The sequence below is a fragment of the Neomonachus schauinslandi genome, unplaced genomic scaffold (assembly GCF_002201575.2).
Source record: "Neomonachus schauinslandi unplaced genomic scaffold, ASM220157v2 HiC_scaffold_134, whole genome shotgun sequence".
NCBI classification, from domain to species: Eukaryota; Metazoa; Chordata; class Mammalia; order Carnivora; family Phocidae; genus Neomonachus; species Neomonachus schauinslandi.
This window is the reverse complement of record NW_025408835.1, coordinates 44,249-55,066: the sequence shown is the minus strand read 5'-3', so window position 1 is coordinate 55,066 and position 10,818 is coordinate 44,249. Positions and strand designations below refer to the sequence as shown.

At 55.6% G+C, this 10,818-nt stretch overlaps 1 protein-coding gene across 1 annotated transcript; it reads right to left on the bottom strand.

Annotated features, from left to right (window-relative positions):
- Positions 1-1,838: 1,838 nt before the first annotated feature.
- LOC123323642 (neuropeptide W-like) lies at positions 1,839-2,559 on the bottom strand. The gene is made up of 2 exons (XM_044912086.1): positions 2,549-2,559; positions 1,839-2,343 (listed from the first exon to the last, which is right to left on the bottom strand). The coding sequence occupies exons 1-2, from the start codon at positions 2,557-2,559 to the stop codon at positions 1,839-1,841; spliced, it is 516 nt and encodes a 171-aa protein (XP_044768021.1).
- Between the last annotated feature and the right edge of the window lie 8,259 nt (positions 2,560-10,818).

Sequence of the window (10,818 nt, the reverse complement as noted above, 5' to 3'; positions counted from 1 at the left end):
TTTTTTAAGATTTTATTTATTTATTTGAGAGAGAGAATGAGAGAGAGCACATGAGAGGGGGGAGGGTCAGAGGGAGAAGAGACTCCCTGCTGAGCAGGGAGCCCGATGCGGGACTCGATCCCGGGACTCCAGGATCATGACCTGAGCCGAAGGCAGTTGCTTAACCAACTGAGCCACCCAGGCGCCCCCATGTGAGTATCTTGAAGCTAGCCAGCTCGACAGGCATGGGACCACCCCTCCTCTGGTCCTGGCTGGGTACCCTAGTGGAAGGCCTTGCCACATGGCCAAGGGAGGGCTCCAAGGGCAGACAGCATCAGGGCACAGTGACTAGGCGCATCAAGGCCCAGGACAGTTGTGGGAGTCAGAGCCCACACCGAAGAGGGTTGACGAGGAGGCAGAAGGGTGGAGGGGCCCACACACTTGTGAGCAGGAGCTGTAAGGGGGCCCAGGGGTCCTTATTCATGACAGCAGAGCATATTTTCGTGGGGGTTGGAGCCAATAACTGAAAATGCAGAGGGGATAAGAGGTGGAAGGGTCTCTGAGGAGGCAAGGGGCCCTTCCTCCCTAGAAGAGGAGCAGGACCTTGAAGAAGGGGGCCAGGGCTTCTCACTTCCTCTCCAGAAGCCATTGGCTGAGGGGAAGGAGGGGGGTGAAGGAGATCAGGTTTGAAATGAATCCTGGGAGACGTGGGAAAGGCTGGGTAGGCTGCTGGTCTTTTTTTTTTTTTTTTTTAAAGATTTTATTTATTTATTTGACAGAGAGAGAGAGAGCACAGATAGAGTGGCAGGCAGAGGGAGAGGGAGAAGCAGGCTCTCCGCTGAGCAGGGAGCCTGATGCGGGGCTCAATCCCAGGACCCTGGGATCATGACCTGAGCTGAAGGCAGACACTTAACCGACTGAGCCACTCAGGCGTCCCAAGGCTGCTGGTCTTAAGGTACCTTAAGGAAGACATTCTCCCCAGCCTGGTCAGGAGGCATAGTGAGGGGGCACTCTGGGGCTCCCGGGAGGCTGGGGTGGGAGCTCTGGCTCAGCTAGTGGTGTGTGAGTCGTTTTCCTCTTTCTGGTGGATGGCAGTGGGACCCAAGGTCTGACTTGTGCCTACCTCCCATGAGACCTCTCCTCTCCTGTGGGACCCTGGGACCTGGTGTGATGACCCCACCCCAGAACAGGAGGGGCAGTACTGGCAGAGAAGGAAGGGGACCTAGGCCCCAGCAGTGTCTCTGCCTCTGTCCCCTCTCCCCCACCCCGCCCCACAAGGACTTACAGATCGAGATGGTTAGGAGGGGGCATCCCCTGGCCAGGGAGAGGGCTCCTGTAATTGCCAGGGTGTGAACGCAGCTGTTTGCACCCCGAAGCTAGATGCCAAGTATACAGCGTGGAGGAAAAGGGTCACACGCGGGAACACATGAACCAGGCAGTTTTTATTGACCAGACCACCTGGCCTGGCCTGAGCTGTTCGCCCAGGAGGAGGAGTAGACTCCTGGGTCAGAAAAGGGGGCATCACCAGCAAGGGCTGCGTTCAGGATGGCCCTGGGGAGAGGTGGGGGCCAGCGAAGATGGTTCACTGCGCGGACCATGGCTGAACACGAGACACTCCGAAGGCTCTAGAAAGAACAGAGCAGGACCTTGGGGAGAAGGCTGTGCACCCTCCACTAACCCTTACCTCCCCCCCCCCCCCCAAGGCTCCTGGAAAGCTTTCTGGGCAAGAAGTGGGAGATAGGAAGGTCGTAGGGTGTCTCGTGGGCACGCGGGCGTGCGCTCCGGGCCCAGATCTCTCCAGATATCCTCCACCCGCTGCTGTCCCGGCCCCCTTTCTCTCCCCACATACCTGGCCTGCTTCACGGAGGTCCAGGAATGGGCGCCCTGCCGCGGCTCCAGTTCAGGCTCGGGCTGCGCAGTTCGCGCCCTGCGCGGGAGTACCTGCGTCCCATCTCCAACAGTTCCCGAACCCCCGAGGAGAGCAGGAGAGCACCGCGAGGGACGGGCGCCGGAGAGAGGGTGTCTTTGGCGGATAGCCCCTGGGGGGACGCGCCCAGGCCTTGGGTGTCCCAGGCAAGGGACGCGGCAGCGGGGCGCAGCGCTCGGCGCCACATGTAGGGCGAGCGGCGCAGCCCCATGAGCAAGCCCGCGGCGCGGCCCACTGTGTGGTAGCGGGGACTCGCCACGTGCTTGTACCAGGCGCCAGCGGGCAGCGCCAGCAGCGCCAGCAGCAGCAACAATGCGAGCACCGGCCGGCCCGCAGGGCCCCGCACGCCCGTGCCCCGCGCCAGGGTGCTCAAGTTGACGGCCGCCCGGCGGGGCAGGCCAGGAGCTAACTCAGATGGGGCTGGGCGCGCCGCGGGACTGCAGCGTCGGGGAGCCGGAGCGTCGGGGGCGCAGCGCGGCGAGGCCAGCTATAACTGCTCGCCGGCCCCGCCCCGCTCGCCCCCGCGGTACTCGCTCAGCTCCCAAAAGGTAGGGGGAGGGATGGAGAGGGAAGAGGGGTCCAGGCTGCTGGGGCAGGGGCGTGGGTTATCGGAGTATCTTCTCTGAGTGGGTGGGCCTTCACCTAGAGCTCATCTTGACGCTCCGCTGGGGGCGCCCCTGCTCCCCCTCAAGAAGAACTGAGGGGATGGGCGGACATGGGCAAAGGGATGCCTCCTTAGCCAGAGCTCTTGCAGGTTGGGCACCAGCAGAGGAAAGACTGGGGGGCTATAAGAACCCTAGTGGGGTCAGAAGCGCTGACTGGTGGGGGTCCTCTGTATCATTCAAGAACTCTCTGTGTATCTCCTCTCCTGAGGGCTGTCTCTTTTCCCCCCACCCCTCCCCCACCCTCTCCCACACTAGCAGGTGGGAGCCCTCCAACCCACTTCCCAGCTGTGGCTGGATGCTTGCAACCACAAGCTTGGTCACATGGAGCCCTCCCTGAGATGGTTAGTGGTTTCCCATGGCTTCCACAATAAAAAGTAAACCCCTCCTCTTACCCCAGCCCTGGCCTGGGCAGGAGAAGGCCCTGTGGACCTCCAGCCTACTCTCTGGCTGTGACCCCCCCCAAGACCACTGTCTCTGGCCAGTTTTTATCTTTCTGCCTTACCTAACAAACTGCGATTCTGCCCGCCTCTGTGTTTCTGTCCTCGAAACGTCCTTCCCTTCCTTCCCAACCCAGCAGACTTGCACTCATCATTCAGGATCCTGCCTACATGGCCCTCATCTGAATAGTCCCCTGGAGTATTCCTCTGTGGCTGTATGTGTTTAACAACCTCTTCCAGAGGGCAGAGCCTGACCCATTCTTGCCTGAGCCCCAGCCCAGGACGGATGCAAACCCCGAAATAATCAGGCCTCACCCCACCCCCAGCAACCACACCACTCATGGAACATTTTCTTGATCCCAGACGCCAGGGATCCTGAAATGTCTTTCTTCTTTTTTTTTTTTTTAAAGATTTTATTTATTTATTTGAGAGAGAGAATGAGATAGAGAGAGCATGAGAGGGGGGAGGGTCAGAGGGAGAAGCAGACTCCCTGCTGAGCAGGGAGCCTGATGCGGGACTCGATCCCGGAACTCCAGGATCATGACCTGAGCTGAAGGCAGTCGCTTAACCAACTGAGCCACCCAGGCGCCCCTTCTTTTTTCTTTTTTTAAAAAAATTTATTTGTCAGGCGCCTGGGTGGCTCAGATGGTTAAGCGTCTGCCTTCGGCTCAGGTCATGATCTCAGGGTCCTGGGATCGAGTCCCGCATCGGGCTCCCTGCTCCGCGGGAGGCCTGCTTCTCCCTCTGCCTCTCTCTCTCTCTCTGTCTCTCATGAATAAATAAATAAAATCTTTTAAAAAAATTTAAAAAATTTTATTTGTCAGAGAGAGAAAGAAGCTGGGGTGGGGGGGAGCACAAAACAGGGGTAGGGGCAGTCAGAGCAGGCAGGGGGAGAAGCAGGCCCCCCGCTGAGCAAGGAGCCTGACACAGGACTCGACCCCAGGATCCTGGGATCATGACCTGAGCCGAAGGCAGACGTTTCACCGACTGAGCCCCCCAGGCATCCCTGAAATGTCTTATTTTGATCTCCAAACAATGCCACGAGGTGGGATAATTTTTTTAAAAAGATTTTATTTTGGGGGGCGCCTGGGTGGCTGTCATTCAGTGTCTGCCTTTAGCTCAGGTCATGATCTCAGGGTCTTGGGATTGAGCTCCCTTATCAGCCTCCCTGCTCAGCGGGGAGTCTGCCTCTCCCTCCCTCTGCCTCTTCCCTGGCTTGTGTGTGCACTCTCTCTCTCCCTCACTCTCTCTCTCAAATAAATAAATAAAATCTTTAAAAACAATTTTAGGGGGGCGCCTGGGTGGCTCAGTTGGTTAAGCGACTGCCTTCAGCTCAGGTCATGATCCCAGGGTCCTGGGATCGAGTCCCGCATCGGGCTCCCTGCTCTGCGGGGAGCCTGCTTCTCCCTCTCCCGCTCCCCCCTGCTTGTGTTCCCTCTCTTGCTGTGTCTCTCTCTGTCAAATAAATAAAATCTTTTAAAAAAATTAAAAAATAAAATTAAAAATTATTTATTTATTTACTTATTTTAATGAAAGCCCTTTCTAGGACTTCTGATCTTTTTTTTTTTTTTTTTTTAAGATTTTATTTATTCGAGAGACAGAGAAACAGCACAAGCAGGAGAGAGGCAGAGGGAGAAGCCGACTCAGATCATGATCTGAGCCGAAGGCAGACGCCTCACCATCTGAGCCGCCCAGGCGCCCTGATAAAAAATTTTTAAAAAGATTTTATTTTTTAAAGTAACCTCTATACCCAACATGGGGCTTGAACTCAGAAGTCCAAGATCAAGAGTCGCATGCCCGCCAGGTGCCCCGAAGTGGACGATTATCGACCTCCTTTATCAATGAAGAAAGTAAGGCACAAGGAAAATGGATTTGTTCAGATCACCTGTTGGGTAAGCAGTGGTGCAAATGGGGTCCAACCTAGATCCCCCAGCCTGACAGCACCAGTTTGGGGACCTGAACTGCAGTTCTCCATGGAAACTGCCCCTCGCCCTCTGCCTGTCTCTGCAGCAAAAGGGAAGGCGTGATTCTGGGAGTGAAGGGAACAAAGTCCTTGCTCCCAAGTCTCCCTATCGAGGGGCCACAGAGGGGCTGGGAGTACAGAGGATGCACCTCTAAGGCAGGAGGGGCCCAACTTGGTTGTGGGGAGCCCTGGGGGGGCAGTTAGAAGCAATGGCAGCCCTCCCTACAAAGGCCTTGTGGAACGGGGGAGAAGTGAGCCGAGCCCAGCGCCCTGGGCTTGGTGGTGGGAATGGGGGGGGTGTGCACCTCAACCTCTCCCGTCTGCTTCTTCAATTGCAAACTGGGATGATAAGAGCCCCTCCTCAGCTTACTGTGAGCATTAATCCAGGCACGGGTCTTGGCATTACGCCTGGCACACGGTAGCTGCTCAAAACATGGTCACTACCATCTCTTGCGGTTACTGTTCCCAAGGCTGACCAGCCTCCTAAGCTGTCAGTAAAAACGCTTTGATGGAGGGGTGACTGGCGCAGGGACTGGTGGGGTAGGGGATGCAGAGGGGGCTGCGGGCACACCTGGAGGGGCCTGGAGGACCACAGGGACCCCAGAGTCGTGTGGAAAGCAGCCTCCCCAGGGGGGCCCTTGGCCTGGAGAGCTGCCTGGAGTGTGCAGTGGGCGGGCAGCGCAGCACGACGCGGGTCACCAGGGTCCCCTGACGCTGCACATCCTCCGGGCTAAGAGTACTTGGTGGGGGTGGGAGGGGGGAGAAGCCTGCCTGGAGCCCCCCACTCCACCCAGCGCAGTGGGGGAGAGTCCGGCACCCCCTGGAGATGGCCCAGTAGGATCACTTGTGGCTAGGCGGTAACGGGGTCTGGAGCCATTAGAACACTGAAGTAGAGCTACAGATACCAGACGGATGAATCTCCAAAACAGTATTAAAGAAAGTACCCTGCACGATACTACGTTCCGTATCTAAAGTTTAAATACCCGTCTTGCTTGTTTATGGCTGTGAAACGCAGGGGATGATGAAGGCCCCAGTAAGATGGAGCGGGACTCCTGCTGGGTGACTGTGCAGAAGGCACGTGGGGAGGGAGCCCAGGGCCGGGCTGGGGGAGCAAAGCACACCCTAGTCCTGGGAACTCCCAATGTGGGGTACAGAGGAGGAGGGGCTCTGAGCCCCGCCCAGCCCGAAGCCCAAGGGTCCAGTGACAAAGGCCTCCCCCCTCTCCCTGCTGCAGGGGTCTGGAGCCAAAGCTCCACTCTGGGAGGAGGGGAGGAGGTGACGGGCCCATGAGAGCTGACTCTCCTTTCTGGGACTCACCTCTCCCTTCATCCACCCAACACCCTCCTAGAAACCAGGGGAGCGTGGCTTTGGGCCTGCACACCACCTTTCTCCAACGGCACCAGGCTGCCCGTGGGCCAGGACCATTCAGAGCCTGGCCCCAACAAGGACTCCATCCTAAGGACGCAGTGACCGAGCAAATCTGTTTTGTCTTTTTTTAAAATTATTTATTTCTATCAAGGTAATTTACATGATTAATACAATGCTAGCATAAGGAAGAAATTCAAACTCCCTGACCCACCCTTTCACATCCCAGTCGTGCTCTCCAGAGGCAACAGCTTCCAGGTCCTTCAACTGTTTCTTCTAGTATTTACCCCCTACTTAAAAACCATAAACTTAACTATTCTAAAAATCTGTGGTCTTTTTAAGAAGCCGTAACTAACGTACCCTGAGTAGTGTGCCCATCTCATGTTTTATGCATACATCTGCATGCCCACCGCCCAGAACAAGAGAGCAAGAGTTCAGCTCCCGGGGAGCTCCCTTTGCAGCCCCCCCGCCCCCCTCACCCGCACCCCAGCCAGAAGCCCCCAGCATAAGTTATGACCTCATCAGGGTCCCTACCCTCAGCCGCACCAACATGTGGGGGCGGTCCTGTGCGGTGGAGGACGGTCAGCAGCATCCCTGGCCGTCACTCACCTGTACAGGCAGAGTTAACAGCCCCTGCCCAAGATGTGCCCCAGATATCCTGGAACCTGGGCACACCTACTTGACGTGGTAAGCGGGGGGTGGGGGGACACTGAAGCAGATGAAATTAGGGACGCTCATCAGCGGACCTTAATGGAAGCAGATGGTCCTGAATTATGCAGGTGGGCCCAGCGCCACCACGTCGTTGGTGGAGGGGGGGCAGCGTTGGAGGAGGAGGGGTGACAAGGACGAGGCTGGCAGGGTGCACCTTGCAGATGGAGGAGGGGGCTTCAAAAGCTGGAGAGGAGATGGATTCTCGCCTGAAGGCGTGCACCCCACCTGCATCTTGATTTTATCCCAGGCAGACCTGTTTCGAACTTCCAAATTTCCTAACTGTAAGATAATACATCTGTGTTGTTTTGAAGCTGAAAAGTTTGTGGTCATTTTTTTTTTTTAAAGATTTATTTATCTGACAGAGAGAGAGACAGCGAGAGCAGGAACACAAGCAGGGGGAGTGGGAGAGGGAGAAGCAGGCTTCCCACGGAGCAGGGAGCCCGATGCGGGGCTCGATCCCAGGACCCTGGGATCATGACCCGAGCCGAAGGCAGACGCTTAACGACTGAGCCACCCAGGCGCCCTTGTGGTCATTTTTTAACAGTGGCCATGGGAAACTAATGACCCGGTAGATGTCAGTAATGCTCCCACTCTGCTGTGACCACCACAAACGTCTCTTTGGGGGTAAAACCACCCCCAATTGAGAACCACAGACCCTTAGATTATAAATCGACACTTTCTGATTTATCTGTTTTAGGCAGCACCAGAAGGCTTCCTACAAATTTAGATGAAGCTTTGGCCCTCTCACACCCTCTCCATCCTTCTAGAATTTTGTCACAAATTTTGGTTAACTCAGTAGCCAGCGTTTATATTGTTATGGCTGCGTAGATATTGTTCTCTGCTAAGTGTACTATGATTACATTTCCTATCTCACTGATTGCTTTTTTTACATACTTATTGTGCTATTTTCCCCCAAAGGTTCTGAGAGATAGGTCGAGTTCCTCACAGTACCTTTTCCAGATTCTCAAGCACGCGAGGGCACCCTGATCGGTTCCATGTCTGCTCTGGAGGCTCCCTGTGGGAGATGGTGGCCTCCTACTCCAGCCTGCACACCCCCTTTCCCACACATCCATGTTGGCGTCTCCACACGGGCATCATCCCACGCTCTGCTTTGGCTCTTGTCTGGGTTGGAATCCGTTTTCTGGATGCCAGGTCATCTTCCAACTGGTACTCCCTAACATTTTGGAGACACGAACGCTCTGGTAGTTTCATGTGAATGGGGACATAGGACCTAAATAATTTGTCCCTTTTATGTCAGTGTTTTTATGCCTAATGGAAAGATTTTCTGGTTGTAGAATTTGTGGATGGATATCCCACTCCTTCAGAAATTTGAGGGAATCTCTGGCTTCCAGTTCCAGGAGTAAAGTCCTATTCTCAATCCCTCTTCTAGGATCTTCTCCCTCCTTACCCCCTCCTCCCTAAAGCTGTCCGCCGTACGCCAGGATGATGTCACTTGCTGGGGGCCTTTCTTCCGTGGCTGGGCCCTTCCTTTCAGTGTGAAGACTCACGTTCTTCAGTGACAGCCTGTACTGTCTTATTAGTTCTTGGATAATTTGCGCCTCTCCACTTTCTGTTCTCTCTCACATTCGTATTAATTAGATATTGCACCTTCTAGATTCAAAGTTCCAGCTTCTTTATTTTGTGTTCTGCTTGCTGGGAGATTTCAACTGTATCTTCCCAATTTGCTCTTGAATTTTTACTTATATTTTTGATTTCTAAGAGCCCTTTCTTGTTCTGATTATTTTGTGCTTGTTATTATTCAAGGCATCCTATTCTCATTTCACGGAAGCAGCATCTCTTCTGGGAATATCAAATACAACTCTTTTTTTCCTTTTCTCAAGGTAGGCTCCCCACCCAACACGGGGCTGGAATTCACCACCCCAAGATCAAGAGTCATGTGCTCCACCGACTGAGCCAGCCAGGCACCCGAAATACAGTTCTTTCTAAAACTTCCTTTTGCTCCCTGGGTCTGCTTAGTTTGGTCCATCTTTCACACTGCAGGCTTTCCTCCTGAGTCTGGAGATCCTTGGCTGCCCGTCTGTCCCCATGTGTGAGTGAGACCTGATGCTTTTCTGTGGGGACATGGCTCTGCCAGGCAGTGGGCTTCACTGCAGGAATGGCTTTTCATTCTGTAATGGGGCAGGCAGTGAAGCTTTTCTCTGGAGCTGGTCAGTTTCTGGAACCTAAGCAAGGAAGGGGGGCGTGGACTGGATACAGAAGTCAGGGCAGGGGAGGAGGGCCCAGGTCACCGGGTTCCATGCACTGACTTGCAGGCATTTGTTTTCAGTGCCCTGCCTCAGTTCACCCTCAGTGAAACTTCTTATCAGGGTTCCCCCCAAAGGTCTTTTTTTTTTTCTTAAGATTTTATTTATTTATTTGACAGAGACACAGCGAGAGAAGGAACACAAGCAGGGGGAGTGGGAGAGGGAGAAGCAGGCTTCCCGCGGAGCAGGAAGCCCGATGCGGGGCTCGATCCCTGGACCCCGGGATCATGACCTGAGCTGAAGGCAGATGCGTAATGACTGAGCCACCCAGGCGCCCCCCGCAAAGGTCTTAAGGATGCTTTATAAAGTGAGTCACTCATCTTCCTGTCGTTCCAAAGTCTGTTGACACCTTTCACTAGCTGCCTCCTCCGTTCTTCTCTTGGCACTTGTGGATTGGCAGTCTTTTATTCCTTTGCTGTCATTTAGTGGGGTTGTGTGACAGTGAGAAGGCATGTGCATTGGCCCGTCCACCAGATTCACTTGGTGTGATGATGCCCACTTTCCAATTGAGGAAGTCAAGGGTTCAGTGAGCTAACCAAGTTCACCAGCAAATAAGTGGCTGAACTGGGGTTTCAAGCCCATTTCTGTCTGATTCTAAAGTCCAGGCTCGCTCCCCAACAACACACTGCCTTTTTCTAGAAGGCTTCAGATTTGACTTGCCTCCTTTAATGGCAGAAGGGAGGTCGGGAGTGTGCCTGTCCCCCAAGGATAGGGAGGAAGCCTACCTGCAGGGACCTGAAGCCCAGTATTCACCACCGTCCATTCAGCAAACCTGCCCTGAGGCTTCTCTGCGCCAAGCCCCTGAGCTCAGCTGGGTGTGCCCAGTGAAGAGCGCAAGTTCCCTGCGTGATTTTCCCATCAGGATCCGGGGAGATAGCCCCCAGCTTGGAGAAGGATGTCACCAAAAAACAGTATTTTCTGATAAGGATTTGCAGGAAGTTCTTATTTGGGGAGGCCGGGGCGGGCGGGGGGGGGAGGGGTGCGCCTGGTGACCAGGCCCGTGTACGCGGCAGATACAAGCGGTCTGGCTGGTCAGAAACGGTGGGCTCCCAATACGGCGGCTATATTTAGCACATAAACTGCAGGACGTGCGATTCAATCTGCATTTCAGATCAACGCAGGGTAGCATGTCAACACAAGGACGGCCTGCCTACAGCAGGGGCGTACTCACCGGAACCACAGAGTGCCGTCCGTGGTTGCTCTGAATTCCAAGCTACCTGGCTGGCGGCGCGGCGTCTCACCGGGCGGGCAGCCCCCGCAGAGGCAGCGGAGGGGGACCGCGCTGCGGACCGCGCCCCTCGCCCCCCGCCCGCGGTCCCGCCCGGGCCCCCAGTTCCCAGCCCGGGCTCCGAGCCCCATCCCGCGGTCCCACGCGGGCCCCCAAGCCGCCCCCCGCAAGCCCCATCCCGCGGTCCCGCCCGCGCCTCGCTGGGGCGGAAGTGGCGGCTCGCGCTTCCGCCGGGCGGGGCCGTTACTGAGCGGGGCGCTGACGTCGCCCGGAAGGGGC